This window comes from Eleginops maclovinus, chromosome 10 (assembly GCF_036324505.1).
Source record: "Eleginops maclovinus isolate JMC-PN-2008 ecotype Puerto Natales chromosome 10, JC_Emac_rtc_rv5, whole genome shotgun sequence".
Classification (NCBI taxonomy): domain Eukaryota; kingdom Metazoa; phylum Chordata; class Actinopteri; order Perciformes; family Eleginopidae; genus Eleginops; species Eleginops maclovinus.
The window spans coordinates 17,640,205-17,665,156 of NC_086358.1; the positions used below are offsets into that span (position 1 = coordinate 17,640,205).

A 24,952-nucleotide genomic window follows, 5' to 3' on the forward strand; every position below is an offset into this window, starting at 1 on the left:
ATCTTTGTATTTTGAGCCTCTACTGTGACATGTTTCCATGCTTTAATGTTCAAAAAGCTCTTTATTTTGTGCTGCAGTCTGCTCTGCTTTTTGTGGTACCATATATGTTCCCGAACACACGCCTATAACTTATTAACGCTTAACGATTCAAGCCCATTCAAAGTAATTTAAAGGTGATACTTATTCTATATGCAAAAAACTAATAACGGCAGTTTAAATACTCATCGTTCCTCTTTAGGAAATGTGAAATGTGCTTAGATCATCAAAACATAAATTACATTAAGTTATGTTGCATTAGCTGGCGCTTTTATCCAAAGCACCTTACACCGAGTGCATTCAACCATTATGAAACAAGCTTAAAGAAACAAGATTTTATATGATGTCTTCATTTTTTTACTCAACTTGAGGAATTTATTTCATAGTGTGATTGGCCTATTACAATCCTCTTCTCTGGAATTGGGATATAATGATGAAGGGATCACATCAAGTAGGTGATTTTTAATAAAATGTGAAATCAAATCACTGCTTGTAGTTTTTCCTTCCAATATGTGAGAAATTAATATAATTATTTTGTTAGGTTTGAAAACCGCACAGCCTACAGCCTTCCCTAATTCAAACAGCTCCGTGGATCAGTGGACCATGACCTGTATTTTACAATTACACAATACCCTACTGCAGCTACCACATAGAGGGGGTCAAAGAAGCACCTTGCTCATTAAAACCAAAAGCATATAGCCCACAAATGAAAAGGCCTGAGGGCTCACAAAAAGAAATTGCTCCAACACACACACAAATACACACACCAGACATGTGGACTCGAGTCACATGACTTGGACTCGAGTCAGACTCGAGTCATGATTTTAATGACTTCAGACTTGACTTGATCAAATTCGGCATGACTTGCGACTCGACTTGGACTTGAATACTATTAACTCGAGACTTGACTCGGACTTTGCCTCTTTTACTTGTAATGACTTGACATGCCTCGAGTCAAAAGCTAAATTTCCTGATCATGGACATCCTTCCCTGCAATGCGAACCTGCGAAGCCCCAAAGACCGCAAAGTGAGAGAGCCGGCAGGCAAGTGCGAGCAATGCAATCATGTGGTGGATTTTGGCCTTTTTGGATTGGATCAGGGACCTAACCAGCGTGATTGGATAATCCCCGGGTTTCCCCTCATTAATATTCACGATTTCCCCGGATTTCATCTACGGAAAAGATGCAATTGTGCCACGGAAGGGAAGCCTAGTCGAGAGCTGTCCGTCTGGTCTGCGTCTCTCTCAGTTGCAATTGGCAGGTTTAAGATCCAGATTAGGTTCATGGTTGTGAATTATCTATGTAAATCGACTCTATAGATAACACGTTCATTCTACATGTTGAATGATGATAGCGTAATAAAAATGTAGGCTATACATACAATGACAAAACTGCCGTGGGCTATATGTTATCCGTATCCTTTGTTAAAATTAATGTTCAATAGCTCTATGCCAATGGGAACAACAGAACGTGCGCATTACATATGGACCAATGCGACACGTTCATTACGGCTGTGGACCGATAAACACTCAGTACCGTACGCACACCAACCGGCATTTGCGTGTTTAACACCTTGTTTAACACTGGCGTTACCGCCGCTTAACTTAAATAATGAAGAACTGCTTTTAATTACGACTTGGCCGAGATCTTAACGTGCTGTTCATGCGTTTCCCATGAATAGCCTACTACTATAACTCGGAGCGGAGCAGGATATAATGCGCATGTGCGACGTTGCTAGGCAACGTGTACAAAGGCTGGGGGGGGGATGCCCCCAGACCCCCCAGACCCCCCTACAACGGTTTAGTTTGTCACCTTTTTCAGCCCTTCTGAGTTTGCAGTACACAAATAACTAAGATTAGGGAGGTGTACTCTGTCTCTCTCTCTGTCTGTCTGTCTCTCAAGCGCCTACCCCCAGCACCTTTCATTGTGTGTAGTCATGCTGCTTAATTGTTATGCAGATTAAACATTGTTTTATTGAAATATTAGGTTTCTTTGTGATTTAAGCAAAATGTTGACCTACTGTAACTGGCATCCACTGAAGCATCAATGCCAGTTACATGCATCCACACAGTCCATGCCTCACTAGTCAAGGCGCTTTACCAACTTTAGGATGACAGTGGTGCCTTCCGTGCTCATACATTTCTAACCCACCATTCACACACAATACTTTGAAGGTCTTTGGGCGCATGCGTATATACAGATATATAAAATATATGCATAGTTTAATCTGTATGTATAAAAAAATACTGAAGATTAGGTTGATATGTTGAAATTGTGTGATCGTTAGTCTGATAATGGCATTATTAAGTGAAGAGTACATGATGACTTGTTCAGGACTCGAAGAAGCTTGGGACTTGGACTTGGACTCGACTTGGCTTTGGTGTTACTTGGACTTGGACTCGACTTGCCCTTCTCTGTCTTTACTTGGGACTTGACTTGGACTTGACTGCTGAGACTTGGGACTTACTTGGGACTTGCCAAACAGTGACTTGGTCCCACCTCTGACACACACACACACACACACACACACACACACACACACACACACACACACACACACACACACACACACACACACACACACACACACACACACACACACACACACACACACACACACACACACACACACAGCCCTACCCAAAGCAGCATAAAAAGAGCTTATCCCTTCTTCGAGTGCTCTGATCTGATCTGGCACCTCTCATCCCTGTTCACCCTATGGGTCAAATGCACCCTCACACACACACACTCACTCTTCATAAGGCCCTGTTTGATTTCTCTGCCAGTGTGTGGTTCAATGACAGGTGGAGAAGGTGCTGGCGGAGCAGGAGGTGCAGGCCTCTGATCTGGGTGTGACTCTGGCAAGACTCAGTCCCCCTACAAGCCACCAAGCTAGGATGCTAATTTAGTAACATGAATTTATAGGACATGAGTATACAGATAAAGAGGAAGAGAAGAAGGAGGTGGAAGTCCCTCACCAGTCTAAGCCTAAAACAGCATAAATAGAGGCTGGTCTAAGGTAAGCCTGAGCCAGGCCTAACTATAAGCTTTAACAAATAGGAAAGTCTTAAACCTGCACATGGGAGGAGTTTGATAGCTGCCATAGTAATTTTGGAGACTCAAGGTACACTGCCTTCTGGAAGCACAATGCCAAAGAGGGGCAGTAGACTTTTTATGAGTTCTTTAAGATAGGATGGTGCCTGACCATTAAGGGATTTGTCGGATAGTAGAATCATTTAAATGTATTTTCTGGATTTTATCGAGGGGCAGTTCAGAGTAAAATGATCTTTTTTCCCAAATGCTTGTCAATACACGTGTTGCATCACCAACTGATTCCACTTGGATAAACTGTTTTAAGGGATATTTTGGGACAGCCTCATAATAGGGAATTACAATAATCCAGGCTTGAAGTAACAAATGCATGAACATGCATGTGCCTGCATTTTTTGCAATGGTATGTAGATGAAACAAGGCATAATGCTAGATTCCTGGAGGCCAGTGTAATGCGATCCAGAGTAATGCATCTTTAGATGATGCGTTTGGGAGTTTTTTGGGTCTGTCATTAAAGGTTGCAAGTCATCCACATGTTTATATCCTTAAGGCCTTTTTGGTTAATTAAATGGATTCCTATGGATTGATCAATAGATAAAATACGGTATCATCCGCATAACAATGAAAGTTTATGGAACGATTCCTTTTAATGTTGCCTTACGGAAGCATGTTTTTTATTGGTACTGGAATTGGTAATTGGAATATTGACCATCTCTCACTTATTTACTGTTCATGGCACAAAAACAACTCCTGATGATCTCTTTATTAGCTTTTAGTCATTGTTGTTTGTTTTTTCCCACCATGCATGCGCCTCACTGATGATATTAATGGGGAAAAATGATGATTTGATCACACAGCAGCGGTTTTGGTTACTAGGATTCAGGTCATTTCAAACCAAACTAAAACTACCTAAAAAACTAAAGAAACAGCATTATTTTTGCCACTAGTAGCGGATGATTTAAAAGGTTCAGTTTAACCATATCACACATTTGTGTGTCTCAATTCACTGTATCTGCAGGGCTCGCTGCCATTGGGGATAAGTAGGAAACACGTTTATTTTGTAATTTGGATAAACTGACGCTTTAAGAGCACCAAAAAAAACAACAACATATTGGTATGACCTGCGGTGCTGATAGAAGGTAATACAACGTCTTTATGTTTGGAATGGATGGTGAGCGGTCAGTGAGTGTGGTTCATTAGTTTGTGTCTGTGATTGGCTTCCAGGTATAAGGCTCTCCACTGAGTGACTTATGGCTGTAATTTAGCATTGATTACATACACCATTACTTTACCTCTAATTAGACTGTCACTCAGGGGAGGGATAAACGAAGCATGCAAATTCCCTGTAAGAGATTCAAATGTAAAGGGTGGATGACAAATGTGTTAATTTAAAGGTAATCCCAGAGCATTAAAGGGGCCCTATTAGGTTTTTGGGGTTTTCCTTTTCTTGCAATGTTATAGGTGCATGTAAATGGTCTGCAAAGGTTAAAATCCCTGTGTTTCCTTCCAGAGGGAGTTTCTCTGCCACTCTCCCCCCTCCTGCCTGAAACACCTCCATTTTTTACTTCTGTAACATAATGACATCACTATGTAACACTCGCACCTCTATTTGCCAACATATTGTAAGTAATATGATGATGGGCGGGACATTTCTGATACATCTCTAAGCAGCTAACTAATCAGAGCAGACGGGGCTCTGGTTTCAGACAGAGGTTGCAAAGAGGTGCTACAGCACAGGCAGTATGAGAAACATAAATAGCTTTTTGAACATTAAAGCAGAGGTCACAATAAAAGCACAAAATACAATTATAAACTTGAAAAAGGGCATAATATGTCCTCTTTAAAACCAAATGATGTTTTTGAATTTAGGGGTGGGCAAATGGCCTTAAAATGATCTTAATATAATTTGAACTTTTTCACTCTAAAGGCAATGTCAGTTAAATTTAACATTTAAGAAAATGAAAACATGTCACAGTACAGGCACAAAATAAAAATGTGAAATCTGAAAATTAGCAGAATATGTCCTCTTTCAAAGAGAGAAGCTTCTAACAATGTATGATTTTGATGATCACAATTAACGGTGAGCATATTAACCAGTTATATTCAGTTTAATATTCAGTTATTATTCACAAACATTTCTAAAACCTCCTCATTGCATACATTGTGATGCAGGAGTGTATTAATCAGCTTGCTCTGGCCCTTTGTCAGATAATGAATCACTGGCTGGGATCCGGCCCTGACCCCAGGGTCACGATTTAAGAGACGACCACTTCATCATGGAACAATCTGCGGGGCGACTGCAGACAAAAGACACCCAACCTCACCTGATGTGACCTTGCCTCATGATCCATGGAGAGACGTTGGAGAATAAAACAAACAAGAAATAATAAGAAAGAAAGATTGATTATGTCTGTGTATATACTTGGTTTTATTCCACTCGATAACTGTTTGTCTGGGTAAAATAAAGGGATACCTAAGCGTGACTTTGGAGTTTTATTGAGTAACTGATGCATGTAACGAATTTTTCAGGGTCAGTTAAGCACCGCATAGCGATTTTCCTGCAGTGTTAGTTACGGACATTTATCAGTAGAGGTAAAGTTCACAACCTTTATTATGTCATATTTATATTTGGCTTTGTTTATTTATTATTACTACCAATATTAGGAGTATCAACATAAATTTACCTAATGAGTCGCTATATTTGCATTAAAGTATAATATCCGAAACACTGATATCAGGATTTATCACAACATTTAATTAACCAAAATTAGCTTTTTCATTTAAAGAAATTATCGGAAAATGGTATGTTTTTAAACTATATTCAGTTTGGATAGCCATTTTATCTTATTTCTAAAATAGTTTGAACAAGTTAAAGAAATTGTAATTTTTTTTCAGACTTATCTGACTTTTTTTAGAATGTGTATTTAGTACGTTCGCTAAGCACTCTGAATTAACACAATTAAAATAAAACAAGATGAAAATTAAGTAATTCACTGCCATAAAATGATAGAACCAATGTGCTGAAATAGGGTTATGCAGAGGAGAGATGGGTGTCACTTCATGATGCTTTATCTCTTGAATTAGCAGACCAGTGTGCTGTTGCTGTCTCCTGTTAGGGAGCTCTGAAATGTTGGTTTTATTATTGCAGAGTGTGGAGCTACGGATAATAGCTCATAGGAGACTCATAAGTTCCCCCGTCCAACTAAATGTGCACTTACACACACACACACACACACACACACACACACACACACACACACACACACACACACACACACACACACACACACACACACACACACACACACACACACACACACACACACACACACACACACACACACACACACACACACACACACACACACACACACACACACACACACACAAATAAGCACATACTTCATGTTCCATTTGGCTTACCCCTATCATTATCCCACAGCAGATGTGACCCGTGCCATAAAACCCCTGCATTGTCCTGCACTGGGATCTGCCATCCATTTCCGACAACAACATAAATCTTTGTGTTATTTGATTGTCCTCTACTCGTATCGAGACAGGAAACAACTTATCATCAGATATGATATTGTATGGCTGTACTTATATTGTGTGAGATAGCTTCCTGCAAGAGACAGTATCTCCTGAGATACATTGCACATTTAGGATATACATTTTATATATTATTAAACCCATCTATATCACACTAATATTACACCAATATTACACCATTAGTACACCCATATTACACAGACATTACATCAATATTATACCCATACTATACTTTTATTACGGGATATTACACCGTTATTACAACCATATTTCACTTATATAACATCAATATTAGACCCATATAACACCATTAGTATACCCATGTATAACATCAATATTAAACCCATACAGTATTACTCTATCACTGTTATTACACCCATATTAGACTCTATTAGACCATTAGTACACACATGTTTCACTCATATTACACCGGTATTATACCCATATTACAACATTAGTACACCCATACATACCATCAATATTAAACCAATATTACATCGTTATTGCACCGATTTTACATCTATATTACAATTATATTACACTCATGTTATACATTGACACAGCCTGTCAAATGACTGTTTCCTACACGATCCAGAAACCAATCAAGGGTTAATTATTATTTTTGAAATGATATGATACTACTGTAATCATTAATTAGGTTTTGAGACATTTCTGCATGTTGATTTACAGACTGTCCTCTGAGGTCAGCTCAGCTATTGGCAGCTGCTCTACACAGTCTAATACTGTCTGACCCCTAAGCCAATTATGTGATCAGTCTTAGTGTGCAAATTGTAAGCTCAAAGTGTGATAAACCCAGTTCCAAATGGCACAGATAACCAATAGTTCTTTACCTGCTAATATTCCTGGATCCACTAATCCAAGCATTTCGTGTGGGTGACTATTTATATGAGCAATTACACAAAATGGCACAAAGATGCAGACTCCAAATCAATCAATCATATTAGATGAGAGTGATAACGGCACATATGAGATTTGGGACATGGCCATCTTCTGTGCATTGGATCCATCCAATCCCAGTTCAGCCCAATAAATAATGCTGGAATTATAGCGCCTCAGGCCATGACCCTCAGATCACAGGTACGTACGGATAGAGAGAGAGAGAGGGAGGGTGAGAGAGAAAGAGAGAAGGGGAGAGGGAGAGCGAGTGGGTAAGCGAGAGAGAGAGAGAGAGGGAGAGAGAGAGATAGAGAGAGAGATCCCATGACGCAAATCCCTGTGCGATGAGCCGAGGTTGAGAGGCGCACAGTAATCCTTTGGAGTGGAAACAGAGAGAAAGATCCCGCTACAGCCCGAGTTGGATATTAAAGCTTCGATAGGTTGAGTGTTTGGAAAACTAGCTTAGATTTACTCAGTCTGTTAAGTTTAGGGGGTTCAATGCACTCCACATGACGCGCACCATGAAGGAGGAGGAGGGCAGCGGAGCGCACTCCAAGAGTTAGCTCTGTGCGGCGTTAGAGTATGCAGATATGTGAGCTGAACCTGTGGTAGAATGGCACCTTATCTCACATGGATCTCTGAGGGATGGCAACTTTTCACTACCACCATCACCATCACCATTATCCTAACTCGGACCTGCGGAGGCTCTTCCATCGGCTCACCATCGCGTCCTCTCTGAGCATTCTCTGCTTCTCCCTGGTTTACCTCCTCACGGGGTGCTGCGAGTCGGAGCTGACAGAAAACACTAACATCAAGCCACCCACACGCGAGTTCCTCGTGTCAGGATGGCAGTACGAGAGAAACGGAACCAGCGTCGAGAAGGAGGTCACCACCGCGCTTGGCGAAGACGCGTTCAGCGGTCACCCCGGACTGGAGCCAAACCTCACGGGGAAGGAATGGACAGCTACTCGGAGGTTACCCCAGGCTCTGATCATAGGGGTTAAAAAGGGGGGCACGAGGGCTCTGCTGGAGTTCCTGCGGCTCCACCCGGACATCCGTGCCTTGGGGTCGGAGCCGCACTTTTTTGATCGGCATTACGCACGGGGACTGGACTGGTACAGGTACGCACACATTACGCAAGGAATCCATTTCAGCAAAGTAATTGAATCTACCTTTGAGTCTCCACATTCTATTGCACTCAAGGTTCTTATACGTTAGGAAAATATGTATACAGCATTTAAATTGAAGTATTAAACTGGCCGAAATGCAGTGGCAGTCCTAGACCGATTTCACTGGGGGGGCACACTTTGGCATCAGTGTTTCACTCTGCGCCTCAGTTATTTTATGACAGGTTCAAATTCAATGCAGAAAAAAGAGACAAACACAGTGTTCAGCATTTTAACATTTTGATTGTTTAAAGTCATAGCGAACACAAACATAAAATATCTGTCATTGGTGTTTTTTTTCGTAGTTACAATTTTATTAAAATACATTATGAAAAACAAAGTTCTTTCCAGTTAACTTTGGCTAGTTACAGCACAACGCTACCTAAAATTGTATTATTATAAACTCCTCTTTTGGAGGGGTCCACAGGGGGAGGGGGGGGGGGGGCTCAAAGTTCATTGTCACAGGGGCAATGGCAACAATTGTCCCCCCACTAGAGCCACCTATGCCGAAATGCTTGTCTCTCAAAATAAAAAAACGTAAGTAAGATATTAAGTTGAGCAGACTTAAATGAGTGACTAAATCTCCTTGACATTGAAACTGATCATCACTTGAGTCTTGCTTTTTGAGCTAGAAGAAAGTGAAATACCTGCAATCTAAGTCAGTGAGCCAGGAACCTAACAGCCTCCTCTCGAAGAAATGAGTCTTTGTGGTGTTTGCATACCACAACATATCCACAGCTATTCCTTCCACAAAGGGTTTAGATGACAGTCAAAGAAACTCTGCCATCTGGCTATGGCAATCTGTGCATGTGTGTATGTGTGTGCTTGCTGTGTGTGTACAGTAGGAAGAGAGCGAGAGAGGCCTTGGAGGATGAGTTCTCTCAGAGCAGGGAGTAATCATCTCTGGAGCCGGAGCCAGATGTTACTGTTGTCATGTGGCTTTGTTCTCAGCCCATTCTCTGAAAACTTGTGAGTTCTCATTACACATGGGAGAGATTCTGATGAACCAGATTGGAGTCACTCAAACTGTATGAGGATCAGTTGGTTAAATAAAGGAGAGGAAACTCCAGCGTAGATATGTTGGGTTTGTTTGGCTTTATCTAATTGGGCAGAGTGAAACTGTATGAAAGGATATGATTCAATAATATTTAATTGTCAGATCAATTCTGACATTCTTGCATCCCAGTAGCTCTATTTGCAACACTCAGAAAGACAAATATTAAGATAAGATAAAAGTCAACAGACATTTAATAAAACATTTCAAGCACTGGAGAGAACATATTCAAGACGCACAAACGCCTCCAAATATGCCAGATTGAAAAATGCATCCACATTTTTACAGAGTTCAAGTCTCTCAAACAGCTCGGGGACGATTTAGGGAAATTAAGGAAAGGAAACGGACCTAGGACTTTAGATATCTGGGCTTCGTTGTGCTTTTTCTAGGTGGTCGTAGTGAAATGCTTGGACCTATGGACCCACAACCGGCTCAAAATCTGCCAGATTAAAAATGTATCCAAATCTGCACTGTGCTCATGTTTCTTAAACTGCTTGGCATTGATATGGAAAAAAAAGGGAAAGGAAACTGACACATGATCTCAGTTATATGGTTTTGCTCTTTGGGATTGGGTTTAGTTAAAACGCCTAAACCTATAGACCTATAAAAAACTCAAAATATGCCCAATTAAAAATGCATCCTAATCTGGACTGTGTCACTAAAACTGCTTAGGAAAGATCTGCTAAACTAAAGAAAGAAAACAGACCAAGGATCTCACATATATGGGCTTCGTTTGACTTTATCTTATTTAGCGTGCATGAACCTATAGACCCACAAATGGCTCCAAAAATGCCCGATTAAAAATGCATCCAAATCTGGACTGTGTGGCGTGCTGTTAACCAGCTTACAGTTTATTTCTGAGGCTCAATGGTGGCATTGGCACAGCTCTGGGAGCCTCTTTGGCATGTCAGCAACAATTTAACCTATAACAGACATGGAGCCAAAGGACATTTCCACCATCGATGGTGTTTTGTTCAATGATGTGATCACGCACACAAACAGAAAAAACACATCACCATGTTAAAGCAGAGTCAGAATATTAAGGTCCTAGAAAAGCCTCTGTAGCCTGTCTGCAAGCATGTGCAGCTTCTCTGTATGTGTGTGTGTGTGTGTGTGTGTGTGTGTGTGTGTGTGTGTGTGTGTGTGTGTGTGTGTGTGTGTTTGTGTGTCACACCAGGTGAAGTGAATGTGATACGGGATTGTCACGTCTTCTGCTCGGGCCAGATGGGACTCGCTGTGGAGCCACTTGACATCACTGTCAGCTCTGTCAATTGACCTCTGACTCCGGGTCACTTTAGGCTGCAGTTAATGATGTGTTCACACCACTTCATGACAAACAGCACACACCCCGAGTACACACACTGACAAAGGAAATGTGTCTTTGTTGTCAATCCTTAAACAGAGTTAAAAACAAAAAGGTGGGAAATTACTTTAAACTAATATGAGTTCATCAATTATAACCATATTTCTTTGTATTTTACGAGATAACTCTAGTTTATTCAAACCTTTGTCTTTTATAATAACGAAAATGTTGTTTGTGTGATCAACATTTTTTATCAACCAAAGTTATTACTGAGATCTTGAAACACAATGACTATGAATCTCTTCCAATGAGGCAAAACAAAAGAAATTAGACAGCTTGTTAAGAAGACAACAGCTCAGATTACTCAACCACTTAATACGGAGAGAAAACCATCACACCGAAATATTGCTAATAATCCTTATACAGGAGAACTTTGTGCACATGTCTGCTGAACAAAAGATTAATTTCAAGCAGAAATCATTCTGTAAACTTTGATTGTGATAAAAAAAAACTGCTACACCCTGTTACCTAAGCAGTTGTAGGTCAACTTTCTTTGGGCCACACTAATTTATGCACAAGTAGCCTTAAGTGAATGGAAACTGAAAAAATATGGAGACCACACAGGTAAATAGCATTCATTTTACAGGCAGATAGCAAATCATAATTTAGGATATTGGATGGGTCTTGCTACCTCAGGCCACTCCCTGGACACACCCCTGTAGCTGAGCCAGCCCTAATGCTAGTGTGCTAACCTGCTAACATTGCATTTATTGCTGACTGACCACTAATTGCTCTGTAAGTCTGCCTTCACATGATAAGAGATTTGCTCCAAGCTCACCGTGGGGTAGTGCACAGAGCCTTGCAATGAGTTTAGTTTTTATGGTTACCTCCCCTGCTTCCTGGTGCTGCTTCATACAGCTGACAACTCATTGGTTGTGATTTAAAAGGTCAATTAAGGGCAAACATGGTCAAAGTTGTGATGATTTGAACTATGAGCGCAGTGCTGTTTGTTAATTTGGTGAGACGTGTTAAGACAGCTTCAGTGTGTGAGTGTGAGTCAGTTATAAGAAAAATTACATGGATTTTTTTTTTCTTCTAGAGGCTCATGCTTGGCCCTGATCATTATGTATTTTATTTGTGACAGACCCACATTAAAGACAAGGAGGGACATTTGTGTAATGAATCTGAAGAAATGTATATTAAGGTAATCTTTAATCCTTGTTCTTACCATGAATATCCCCGGGGTGTACAATATCTATTTTTTAAAGGAGGTTAGCTTGCCACAACTTTGCATTTTCATTTATTTTTTCAAATCATTAATGATAAAGCTGAACATCTTTTGCTCTGAATCCATTTGAATCACTATGAAGAAGCACTTAATTGCTTCAAGGTTAAATGTGCGGAAATCAAAAAAGTCAAATACAAGCCAACTTTGCCTTGCTTTCTCCTTAACTTTGAAGCATTGCAAACATTTATTAAACGTTAAAGTCTTACACTTTTTAATTGATTAACATGCGGTACAAACCGACAAGCTAGAAAAAAGAAGAAGAAAAAAAGCATTTTGAGGTTATCGAAGCTAATCAGGACTTGCTAAAACTGTCAAACTGTTTACAGTGGACAGTTGAGGTCATCATTGTCAAGTTTGCTTTTGTTTTCTTCTCCAATTAAATGTAGCTAAACTACATGATCTCATGACTGTCTGTTGACCTTTTAGTCCAGATGGTATGTTAACTTTTAAGTCCAATCACCATATTATTTGTATCCCAACATTTTTTTAAACAAGGCCTAGGTTGTAATAAACCAGTTATCCTCTAAGAGAATAGTGGACTTTGATATAATATTACACTATATTGCATTACATGTCATTTAGCTGACGCTTTGATCCAAAGCAACTTACAATAAGTGCAAAAACCATAGAGAATCCAAATCCGAACAACAAGGAAAGTGCAGATATATTCACTTCAAACAAGATCATTCCATACTAAGTGCTGGCGAATTAGTTTTAAAGACTAAATTAACTGAAATAGTTCCTTTTCTTATTTTTCTGTTCAGCAATAACTTAATTACCAAGAAACAATCGAAACAGATGCATTTTTGTTTTTGCGACGGAAGATATTCAGAGTTTCTGCTGTCCTGATGTCAAAGGAGAGCTCATTCCACCATTTAGGAGCCAAGATAGCAAACAAGCCTGATATTGAGGGGTACCTGGGTCCCACTCGCAGAGATGGAGTAGAAAGCTGATTGGCTGACGCCGAGTGCAGTGCACGTGATGGATTCTATGGTTTCACCAAGGCCTGGATGTAGGAAGGGGCTGATCCCCTCACCGCTTGGCCAGTACCAGTGTCTTGAAACGGATTCCAGCAAATGCAGGGTCAACTGTAGTGTAACTAGCAAACATTACATTTTTGTACAGAAGCTTTTTTCTCTGAAACCTTATCACGGACAATAAAAGAGGAAGAGATATAGTGTCTGTTCCTCAGGATCACTCTCTCTTAAAAATATTTCGCTTCACCGGGGCCATTTAGATCTGAGCCCCTGATAAAGATCCGGTAATGGCGTTTGGAGCGGAGATTGAATCTGGAGGAGCTCTGCGATGAGCCTGAGATGGACTGGAAGTTTCCTCCTCACTGTGTTGTCTGGGATCGATAGCTCTATCTCCTCGCCCTGACCTTGGGTTGACTCCAGCATTAGAGTGGTTAGCGTTGGTCAGTGCGGCTTCTGTTACAATTAGCAGGAAGCTTTATTCTACATTGGCATAATCCCTCTGCATAGGCACACAGGGGTCAGGTTACACACTCACTCTGTAGCTCTGGAGAAATCCATTAAAATTGCTCAGCTGGAAATTCACGTCTCACTCGTGATGCTTTCTCTCTGAAAGACGGTGTGACAGGTGCCTGGTGTAAAAAGAGAGGATAAAATAGAATAACTGGGGTATTTTTGGAGGTTAAAGCGTGAAGTCAGTCTTACCGCAACCTCACACATCTTCGCTGACCTTTGCGTCAACCCAAGGGACAGTCATCAGAGCTGCGTGTGTGTGTGTTTGTGTCTTCAGGTTCTGTCACAAGACCATTCTATCCTGCAGACTGTGTGGCAGGTTGTATTTTGTTCTTAAAGTAAAGCCAGATTCATCAATAAATTATTGACTGTGAGTTACTGGCACAGCTTTAACATGATAGGTTGCGTTGCCGGTGTTTCCAAGAAGATACCAAAATCATATATATCATATATCATACAATCAAATGCTGCAGCCAAGACCTTTTTTTGTGAATTTCACGTGGGACTTGTCTTCAACATGTCCTTAACTAAGTTCCTTATTTGACTTGATTCGATTTTACCACACAAAAGTAATCAAATGCATTTTCTCATTTTAAGCTGATAACCATCTATTTTATTGGCTGTAATTACGGCTAGCGCATGTGTGTTAATGCTAAAGCTAAATATCTGTAAGCTTGTCAAAAAAACATTAGCTTTTGGCTTTGTCGAGTTTCAATTTGGAATTTTTCATATCTTCATGAAGTTATAATAGTCTTGTCTGAAACCTAGTGCTCCATAAGAACGATGTTAAATCGACATTCATTTCAACCTCATGTCTTCATTGCTAGAGGTCCGGGTTCAAATCCCATGGTCTGCAGTGTCTCATGACCCGGCTCATGAGCCATGACAAAGAATGGGAGATAGACGGGTTATATCAAAGAGGTGCGAATTTGTAGCTCAGGAGGTTGAGCGGTGGTCGACTAATTGGTTCAATCACTGGCCTCTGCTATCTACATGTCAAAGGGATTTTGGGCAAGATACCGTACTCTGAGGAGAAGGAAGCCTTACTTTTAATTTTTCTACATTTTTACGCTTCATCAATTTGATCAACTTAAACAACAATTAGCTGACGATGCTAATGCTAAACCATATGAGCTTTTATACGATGTGTATATTTTTTAACAAGCTAACAGAGATGCATCCCTTGTTTGGCAGCCTGTGAATGAGTGAAAACTGGCTTGTGCTGAGTCATTATGGAAGATGTTTTTTCAGTTTTACAATGATGCGTTTTCCAGCTGTCTTTCTTTCTAGAGGCATCTTAAAATTGACCGATTCACTTAACAAGTATGACTATTTTCGAACCAAAAAAAGTAACACTTCATTCTTCTAGAGCTGGATGTTTTGTATGCAGTCAAATAGTGTTTTTTTAAAAAAATCCAAAATGAGTTCCAGGTTCCACCCTTGAGGCCTGACTTATTTTAAATTAATTTGGAAACTTAACACCCAAGGGCAATAAATGACTCCGTATTTTCAGCGTCTGTTCTGATGGGACAGATTAATTTGCAATTCATGTTGAACTCATTAGGGACGCTTTTAAATTTGTACCCATACATTGGTTGCTTTGTCCAGCCATGACACAGCACATGGTGCTACTTGTGTTTTGGACAATGGATTTAATTTCCACACAAGTCACAGAACAATGGCTGCCATAACATTTGATGTTCAGCAGCTTTCATGAGGCAGGAAGAGAAAACATAAATAGGGAGATTTATGATTAATCCAATTTATTGATCTGCTTGAAGGGCAATTTTTAGAATAATCTGCACTATAAAACAAGTCTGAAATGATAAGAGCTAAGAAAACAAATCTGTGGATGAGATTTGTTTGTTGTGTGTGTGAGGTTCAGGTGTCCGTCCTGTCCCGTACTGTACTGGAGGTGATCACCATAAGGCCCAGACGTGTGGGGTGATCTGGCCCTCATTAAGGCCCTCCCCTGGGGTTTGTGAAGCAGAGTCAGGGGGGGTCGGGGGCCCAACTATGATGGATGTCTCCTGGAAGTGAACAGGGCACGGCCACAATAGGCCGACCCCTTAATGGTCCCCCATATAGAGGAAATGGATGTGCGGTACTCCAATATCCCACACAATAACACACTCAGCCATAGAGACTCACAAAAAGGTAGTCAGGTGTGTATAATGAATTTAGTCTGCTCTCTGATTGGTTATTGTTTTTTCCTCAGATCAAACATCAAAGATAAGACACCAGATTTTACATATTTGATCTAGCACACCCACAAATCCCTTCCTGCTGTAAATGTGATGAACACACACACACACACACACACACACACACACACACACACACACACACACACACACACACACACACACACACACACACACACACACACACACACACACACACAACCCATCACATCACATATCACAGCAGCATACTACTGATGGGACTCCAGAGGGTCCTGGCTCCCCCAGTCCCCACCTGCCACCCTCTGTCCCAGCTGAGGCCCCGCGCAGCATTACCATTGTCACTCCATCCCCATACGTTTACACCGACACCTTATTTCGCCCAATTATACCGCTCTCATCTTAATGGTTACAATCCCCACTGTACCCATCTACACCCACCTATGAGCGCCTAAGCCCCCGCAGGATCAATAGCCAGTGGCCTTGTCTGGCCCGAGGTTATTCACCAGGGAAGAAGGCTGGAAATTGGGAAATGGACGACAAAAAAGGGGTTCCTCAAAGGTAAAGGGCTTATGATAAGCTGCTGGATAATCCCTGTGTTTATCATAGGGGAGGTTTGATCTCACACTCAATAGGAAGTGTTAGGATGTTATGCTAAAACAGGACTTTCAAACTGCCAATTAATTGAGCTATCCTTTTTTTGGGGGGATTTCTTCTAAAACACATGGTGCCACCAGACGGTTCCATTCACCTGCCAGTGATGGGCTCTAGTGATTGGGAGTATTCAACCCCCACCCTTACCCAGTCCACCCTTCCCTCACTATGCAGGCATACAGGCCAACCAATAGGAGGCACTAACTGCTGTAACACTGGCTTTGCAATCTTTAACATGGCCTGTGACTTATGCTTCCCAGAATTGGCCCCCCAGGCAAGTACTTTACCTCTCGTATTCAGGGGATTTCCTCGACATATAAAAAGGACAATCATAATAACTGTTAGTGAAAAGCAAGCATTATGGTTGGATTTTGGTTGGGTTGTCCAATCAAGTCGAGTTAATTTCAGAAACTGTGGTTAGCATAACAATCCCCTACAACAATCAGCACTGGTTACTTTTAATTGGTTTGATTTGTAGTGCTCTAGAGACTAAATGGAGCAAACATATGGCCACTCAAGTCATTAGTGTACAACACAGTGCAGCGTTAAGTGCCAGTATTTTGATTAATGTTAAATGTGAAAGAGTTATTTAACACAATGACAGCAACATATGGGTGGATAAGGTTTGCCAGAAGCCACACTTTACAATCAGATGCCAGCTCTCCAGACTCAATTGACCCACAACATGGATATAAATAAAAAGTTCTCAGGGACTCGGGTCAATTATACAATTTTCAACAAATTTAGATTAACATTTTACTTGCCATTGATCCATCAAATAAAATCAATCGGACCTACTGTGTGATTTACACCTAAATATTACACTGTTAAAATCTAACCCTTTCATTTAGGACATATGCTAATTTTCCGGTTCATATGTGGGAAGAGGAACTCCCTCTGGAGGCAACACATAGATTTTAGCCTTTGCAGACCATTTACATGCACACAAACCTATATAACAAACTACAGGAAAGGGAAGACCTCGAAAAGCATAATAGGACCTCTTTAACTCCAAATCCTTTGCTTTTTAAACCTGTAATATGTTATTTTTGCTAATAATATTTGTTGAATATAAATAACAAACTACAATGAGTTGGCCCCGCCCACTGATGATAAAGTTGTGTGAAGTGAAAGTAGTCCCAGTATCACTTTGCCTTAGTAGGTTGAAGACATATTTTTAGATAAAAAACACTGTCTGTCAATTAGTCTGTCTTTGCAGAGCTCATAAAAAAGCATATTTATAAGAGATCTTTTATTTTGATGGTGCTCTTAGGGGCAGTGATCAGCTCTTTGTGTTTAGGTAATGGCTCTGAGGCTATTTACAGACAGATTGCTAATGGAGGCGCGTTTGTATCCACTCCCAGCATTCCTTCATCCGTCAATCCCCCCTTTCATTTAAAACACTCTGAGACACACACACAGTCTTTAAAGGGTCTGGTAAAAATCCACCACACCCGCGTTTAATCTTTTTAAAGTGTTTGTATAATATATATTTCTTTAAGTGTCTTTTTTTATAAATATGTTTTTGAGAGGTGTGTCCATTGGGATACAAAAAGCATGATAGCAAATGTCCACCTAATGAGTGAGTAATAAGTGTGTGTGTGTGTGTGTGTGTGTGTGTGTGTGTGTGTGTGTGTGTGTGTGTGTGTGTGTGTGTGTGTGTGTGTGTGTGTGTGTGTGTGTGACAGACTGTGTGGCTCCTCCTGCCCAGGTTATTGGAGTTTAAAGGGAAGTCTTCAGACTAAGTGGCGGTAAGCGCTGCCTCAAACTGATCAGATCTACTTTGTGTGTGTGTGTGTGTGTGTGTGTGTGTGTGTGTGTGTGTGTGTGTGTGTGTGTGTGTGTGTGTGTGTGTGTGTGTGTGTGTGTGTGTGTGTGTGTGTGTGTCAGGTTCATTAAAGTGGAGCTGGTTGGAAGGGTGGATGTATTGACAGGAGGTCGTGTTGCAGGAGCATCTGAAACCTGAGTGGATACCAGAGGACAGTCAGAGCATCCTGTCCTCTCTGTGTCCCCTCCGGTCTCTTTTTGTTCTTTTGTTTTCTCTTTAATAATGTCTCATTTACAACAACATGGAAAACATTTGTATTTGCTCTTTAAGTTTGTGATACAACCCTACAATTGGAGAACACCTTATAAAAACAAGGGTATCTCATTGCTCATTGTTTTAAAATTAGGAGAGAGGGGGAATACAAATTACAAACAAATATCACTTATTTAAGGCAATCATAGGAGCACTCAACTGACAGAACTGAAGAGGATCAAAATGATAAGCCCACAGATTATTATCTCCTGACTCTGCAGTTTCCCAAAAGTAATTAAGTATTTAATATTGTTTTGGTGTTCTGACCCACAACGTAACTATTTTATAAGAGTCTCATTGCACTGATCAAAACAGTAGTCTACGTACCTGTCCAGAAAAAATAACAAACAAAAACAGATGACTTGGCGAATAGTGATGAATCTGCATTTATTTGCACAACTATTTTATTATAAAGTTAATAAATGTGAGTGCTTTCTGTACATAATGTTCCATTGCAACCAAGTTTAAAAAAAGTGTAAAAACAACATACAAATCAATACATGCATCTTATATGCAATAATATGGACTTTCAAGATGCAAATTATGACTTTGGGTGATATTAGTTTCATGGTCGAATACTTGCAGCTCTTATATTTTATATCGGTATATTTTACTTTGATTCAAGAACAAATTATTGTAAAAAAAAGGATTTTTGTCATTGTTTGAAGGTTTACGAAATAAAAAAATTGATATTTGTTAATCCATAAAAGACTGAAGGACTATAACCATGCAGTTTTAATACATTTATATAAATCGTACATCGAAGTAACAATTTTGTAAACTATTCTGGTATATTATTACATTATTTTAACATCTTTTTCTGTCCACAAAAATACTGCAAATTTGATGTCAAAGTCTTCTAAAAAACTGTTTTTTCTGGTATGTAAATAAAAGGAATCTAATCACCATAAACTGTATAGGGAAAATGCCACTAAAAATGAGACACTGTACAGCATTCATTAAAAAAAAAAAGCACTATCTGTAATTAAAGAGATAAAACATGCACTATAAGCCTTTAAGCTCCATTTAAAGAAAGTGAAATGCTGATACAGAGCAGTTTGAAAGCATACCGGAGAGGCTGAGTGTGTGTTTGGTCAGCCAGTCAGGTGTGTGGCAGGTGTGTTAGCAGATGTCCCCGAGTCCCCAGCCGCTCCTGTGGGCCCTCTGGAGTCATTTATCTCTAAATGAGTCCCATCTGCTGGGCTTCGGGGTGGAGACAGAGGTGAGCAGAGCGAGGCGTATTTAAGGGAAGACTCCTGTGTGTGTTTGTGTAGCACGGCTGTCACCTGCGTGTGTGTGGATCACTGGAGATCACAGTGTGGACACACTCTATCACTGTCCGTAAGAGTGTCATGTCTGTCAAAGTGACGAATGTGGGATTGCATTATGGAGTGTGATCTCTGAAAGCACTATAGATGCATCATAGGGAAAAGCCTCACTTACTGTAACATAGGCTGAGCGTCTTTTCTCTTTAAAACCTTTCCATCTAAATCAGTTTTAAAAGTGTCAGTTTTACAAATTGTCAATGACTTATTCACTTTCTTGGTTAGAGGTAGATGAGAAAATAATCAAAGATCTGTCTGTCAGCCTAAATATGGATGACAGCGAGGTACATGGTGAGAATAATTGGTTTAGCATAATTTCTGGAAGAAAGGTGAAACGGATGCCTTCATTATGTTTAACCATTAAACGATTCCTCCATTATTTATGTTAGACGGGCTAATCTTCCCATCTAGCTGTTGGTAATAAAGCAGAGGTTGGGAGACTTTGTTTTCCAAGATGTTGAATTATTCTACTTTTTAAACAGTACTGTAAAAAGGATTTCATTTATTCAGTATATAGCCTACTGTATTATTGCTTTTCATTTTGTTATATGTTTTTTTTGTACAGCACAACAGCACTGACCTGTCAAAGTTGTAACTGTAAAAGTTAAATTGCAATCTAAATAAACACGCCTTGTCAAACCAAACGTAATTTTCATGTATATCTCTTGCTCTAAATATTTTTTTCTTTCTATGTAGGTTTGAATGTGTTGCATGTAAGTTAAAACTCCAAACATTATTGACAACCATTATTTTTGTAACCAAAAGTTGCTTTTATTAAACTTTATGATAAATTGGTTTCGCAAAACATAATACAAATGCGTTTGTCAATGTCACGGTCATGCCCCGCCCACAAATCTAAGGGAACAGAGCACCACGGACTAGACTTCCAGAACTCTTACATATTCTCATTCACTCATTTTTTTCACATTCAGGCAAACCACATTAGCAAGTAAACTCAAAATATGCACGTTCATCCCGCTTGGGGCTTGTAAAATGTTGCTTTTAGATGAGTAACTGTTTTTAGAGTGTAGGTTACACGTCAACGTCATGAATGTAGTTAAGCTGTGGGGTTCAATGTCTCAGTTTCTTAAAAGATCAATACCATCTTCTGTCCTACTAATTGATATTTTGCTAGCAGTTTCTCTTTACAATATTTCCTCTCTGTGTTTTCAGAAGTATGATGCCCAAGGCCCTGGACGGTCAGATTGTGATGGAGAAAACGCCTCGCTACTTTGTCACCGTGGAAACGCCAGCGCGAGTCCATGCCATGTCGAAGGATGTGAAGCTGATCGTGGTTGTCCGTGACCCCGTGACCAGAGCCATATCTGACTACACACAGATCATCTCCAAGACCCCCGACATTCCCCCCTTCGAGAGCCTGGCCTTCAAGAACCGCACTAACGGTATTGATCCCGCTGTTTGGAGCATGAACTCCGTACGACACGACATAAAACAGACAAACATGGGGTCTTCCTGGCTACTGACCCTTGACCTTTTTAGATTTATCACTCTGTTTGTTTCCTCTTAGTCTCTGAATGTTCTCTACTGCAACTAGTTAATGTAGGCTAGAACATAAAAAACTCAAAATCAAATTCTTCTTAGGGCCCCCTAAAGGCTCGGGCGGTACTATTTTTAATCACCTAAAACTTAGAATTTTACATACATTCAATACCGCAGACATGTCAACCAGAGCAATTTGGGGTTAAGTATCTTGCCAAAAGACACCATGACATGTTGATTACTGGCTCAATGCAATTACCCTTTGATTGGTAGATCGACACATTAACGTCCTCTGCATTAGCTTAAAATGAGCATTATACATCTAAATGGTGGCCAGCCCTCTTTCAAAGAGGCTGCCATGTTGCATCGCCCTGTTTCGACACTCTTCTGAATCTTGTAGCTCTTAAATTAGTGTAATTACAGTAATGAAGGCCGCTCAACGAGTCCTGAAAGATTCCACTGCAATACCGTGATTTTGCGCTTGGCTGCTTATGTTTCGACAGTCTTAGAAAGGGAGAGGGTATTAAGTTGCAATCTCCAACCTCACATCTAAATCTAGTACTCAAGGATCCAAATACTACACACCTGTCCTTTAACTGAAATGCACAACGACATCTTAAAATCAGCTAAATTATCAATGGGTGTGATGGGGAGGTGATGCTGCAAAAACCAAAAGTGCAGCAGCAATGCGAGGTGGATGTGAGCTGCAGGAAGTGAGAGCAAGGAGCAGATGGAGCAGCTTTAGATCTGGACAGCCAGGTGAAGCAGATCAAGCTGACGAGCCTTCATGTCAGCCAACTGCTGTGGAGGTCTGCCAGCACAGAGAACCGAGATGATCCTTGGTCTGCAATTATCAAACCTGATCAGACAAAAGCTTAGACTTATGAATATTTGATATTAATATAATATAAATTAATATTATGTTTTTTAAATATTAAAATATGAAACCAGTGCAATTTTCAAATCAGTACCGGTAATCGTAAAATATGTTAAAGGCAAAACATTTTCACAATACCACTCAGAATTAGGTATTGTAGAGCTGCAGAAAAGTACCAGTCTACCAATTGTAATTGTGAAAACATTTAACAAGAATGTTAATATTGTTTCAAAAGTGACCATTCCCTCTTATTTTGGGAATCATATCACAACTGCAATACCAGTCAAAATAATCACAAATAGTTTTACAAATCGTGCAACCCGTTACAAGTGAACTTACGTTTTAGTAAAAAGGGCCTGATTTCCTCCTAAGCAATATTTGGTTAGGGCTAGGGTCAGTTACACCTACAAATCGGGATTTTCAATGAGCGATTGGGGCTTTGGGTTAGGAAAAGTGTAAAGGTCTTCTTTAATTGAAGGAGTTTTAATGTAATTTAAAGGTATTTAAGGGACACCTGGTAGAATTTTCAAGAAATATATATGAATAGTGTTTCGTCGTTTGTTTTGGCCCATATTGGAATAAATTGGGCCATGATCCTAAATTCGACCTAGCGCGGAGTATATGGAAAGTTCCCAAAAAGAATGGGAGAAGCTGGATATGTAATCTGGCAAATCTTTTCAAGGCCAAAACCCTAACCATGCACTACTGTGGGCTTAGAGCTAATACAACATTTTAATAAGTGTTTGAGAGGATGGGGACCAAAGCAGTTATGATTTTGAATAAAGAGCCTTGGTGTATCTCTGTCTTGTCTTCAGGTGAGATTGACTCTCTGTGGAGCCCGCTGTGGATCGGCCTGTACGCCCAGCACCTGGAGCGCTGGCTGGCCTGGTTCCCCAGGACTCAGATCCATCTGGTCAGCGGGGAGAGGCTCATCTCTGACCCGGCCGGAGAACTGGGAAAGGTCCAGGACTTTCTGGGTCTCCAGAGGATTGTCACAGACAAGCACTTCTACTTTAACAAAACCAAGGGCTTCCCCTGCCTGAAGAAGCCGGAGGGCAGCAGTAAACCTCACTGTCTGGGGAAGACCAAAGGGAGGATGCACGCCTCCATTGACCGGGAGGTGATGCAGAGACTTAGGGAGTTCTACAAGCCGCACAACCAGCGCTTCTATCAGATGGCGGGCCAGGACTTTGGATGGCAGTGATCCTTTGGTTTTGTTGGCTTTGGTTAGAAGCCTGATCAATTTATGGAAACAGATGGAGTGCAAAAGACTCAGAGAACTAAACCACTTCAATGCTTCTGACCAGCTGAGAGACATGTCAGGGAATGTATAATGAAAGCCCTTTGTCAATTTACTCACTTCTACCAATCAGTCCATACTCTTGTCCAAGTGTTTGAAAGACACCAGTCATTTGTCTATCATAGATGTTCAGATGTGCTTTTGTGGAATTAAACAAAGTTTTCCTTCCCAACTTTTTGGTTTGTGAAGCTGCATTCACATGATAGGCGGTAAACCGGCTCTGTGATAATGTTGCAATTGTGTTTCTATGAAGCTAAAAGTCACTATTATTTCCACTTTGACCCTGTCACTGCTGACCTTTCCACGGGCCACCAATCGGATTATAGCTATATGCAGCGACGCATGCTAGAAGGGGTTGTAACCATAGAAACAAAAGTTGACTATTCGTTTTTACAGTAAGGCTCTGCACCCAACCTCGGGGTGAGCGAAAAGCAAATTGCGTATCATGTCGATGCAGCTTTAGGCTACTTATCCCTATCCCAGGTGGTTAAAAAGACACGTTTGTGTAAAGTTGGTCATGAAATAATGTCTGCTATAGGTTACACCTGTAGAAAGTTGAATAGTGGAATACGCAGTGTAGCTTTAGCGTATCTGGTTTGCAGTTTAACCCTGCATGAACAAGTTGGTAGTGGCACAATGATGTATTTTCACATTCCTGAACTGTCTTTTTCTCCTTTGTTTCCAGTCTCGTTGGTTAAGAATTAAAGGGCAATCGATAAATACACTTAAAGTATAACACTCCAAGCAATTCTCCCTAAAATGGGGGATGAATCTTTAATGTAGCGAGCAGCAGAGGGGTGAGAGAGAGTCTTCATATGAGCTGTGACTGAGTGGTTTTGTATTCCTGAATAATGAATGTGGATAGATGGATGTATGGGAGCGGGTGTAGATCACTTGCTTCCTCGCCTATTGGCACATTTATGTGCTAGACTTAGAGTAGCATCCAACTGCAAAACCCCCCTACTGTACCTTGAGTGTAATAAAGGGACCACTGGAGGACAACCAAAACAAGAGCGGGTCAAACCTTGAGAGGTGGACCTCCTGTATCAACAGCTGCTCTCTGCAGCCTCACTGTGTTACTGGGAGAAGGCCTGCCTGCAGGGTTGTCTGTTTTCAGTTTGCATGTATTTGCACTAGTTTGAAAGCGTAATGATTAAACTATTTTCAAGCAAAGGATCTGCAATTTATTTATTGTGTTGATTT

The 24,952-nt window shown here is 40.5% G+C and overlaps 1 protein-coding gene across 1 annotated transcript; it reads left to right on the top strand.

Annotated features, from left to right (window-relative positions):
* The first annotated feature begins 7,887 nt into the window (after positions 1–7,887).
* Positions 7,888–24,890, top strand: hs3st3l (heparan sulfate (glucosamine) 3-O-sulfotransferase 3-like). The gene is made up of 3 exons (XM_063892608.1): positions 7,888–8,653; positions 21,246–21,475; positions 23,265–24,890. The coding sequence occupies exons 1-3, from the start codon at positions 8,178–8,180 to the stop codon at positions 23,651–23,653; spliced, it is 1,095 nt and encodes a 364-aa protein (XP_063748678.1). The 5' UTR covers positions 7,888–8,177; the 3' UTR covers positions 23,654–24,890.
* The last annotated feature ends 62 nt before the right edge of the window (positions 24,891–24,952 follow it).

Bases quoted from the DNA above. Each gene is read 5' to 3' on its own strand.
- hs3st3l (XM_063892608.1), top strand. From the start codon at position 8,178: ATGGCAACTTTTCACTACCACCATCACCATCACCATTATCCTAACTCG. The intron at 8,654-21,245 runs GTACGCACACAT...CTGTGTTTTCAG, and splicing joins CGGGGACTGGACTGGTACAG to AAGTATGATGCCCAAGGCCC. The intron at 21,476-23,264 runs GTATTGATCCCG...TCTTGTCTTCAG, and splicing joins CTTCAAGAACCGCACTAACG to GTGAGATTGACTCTCTGTGG.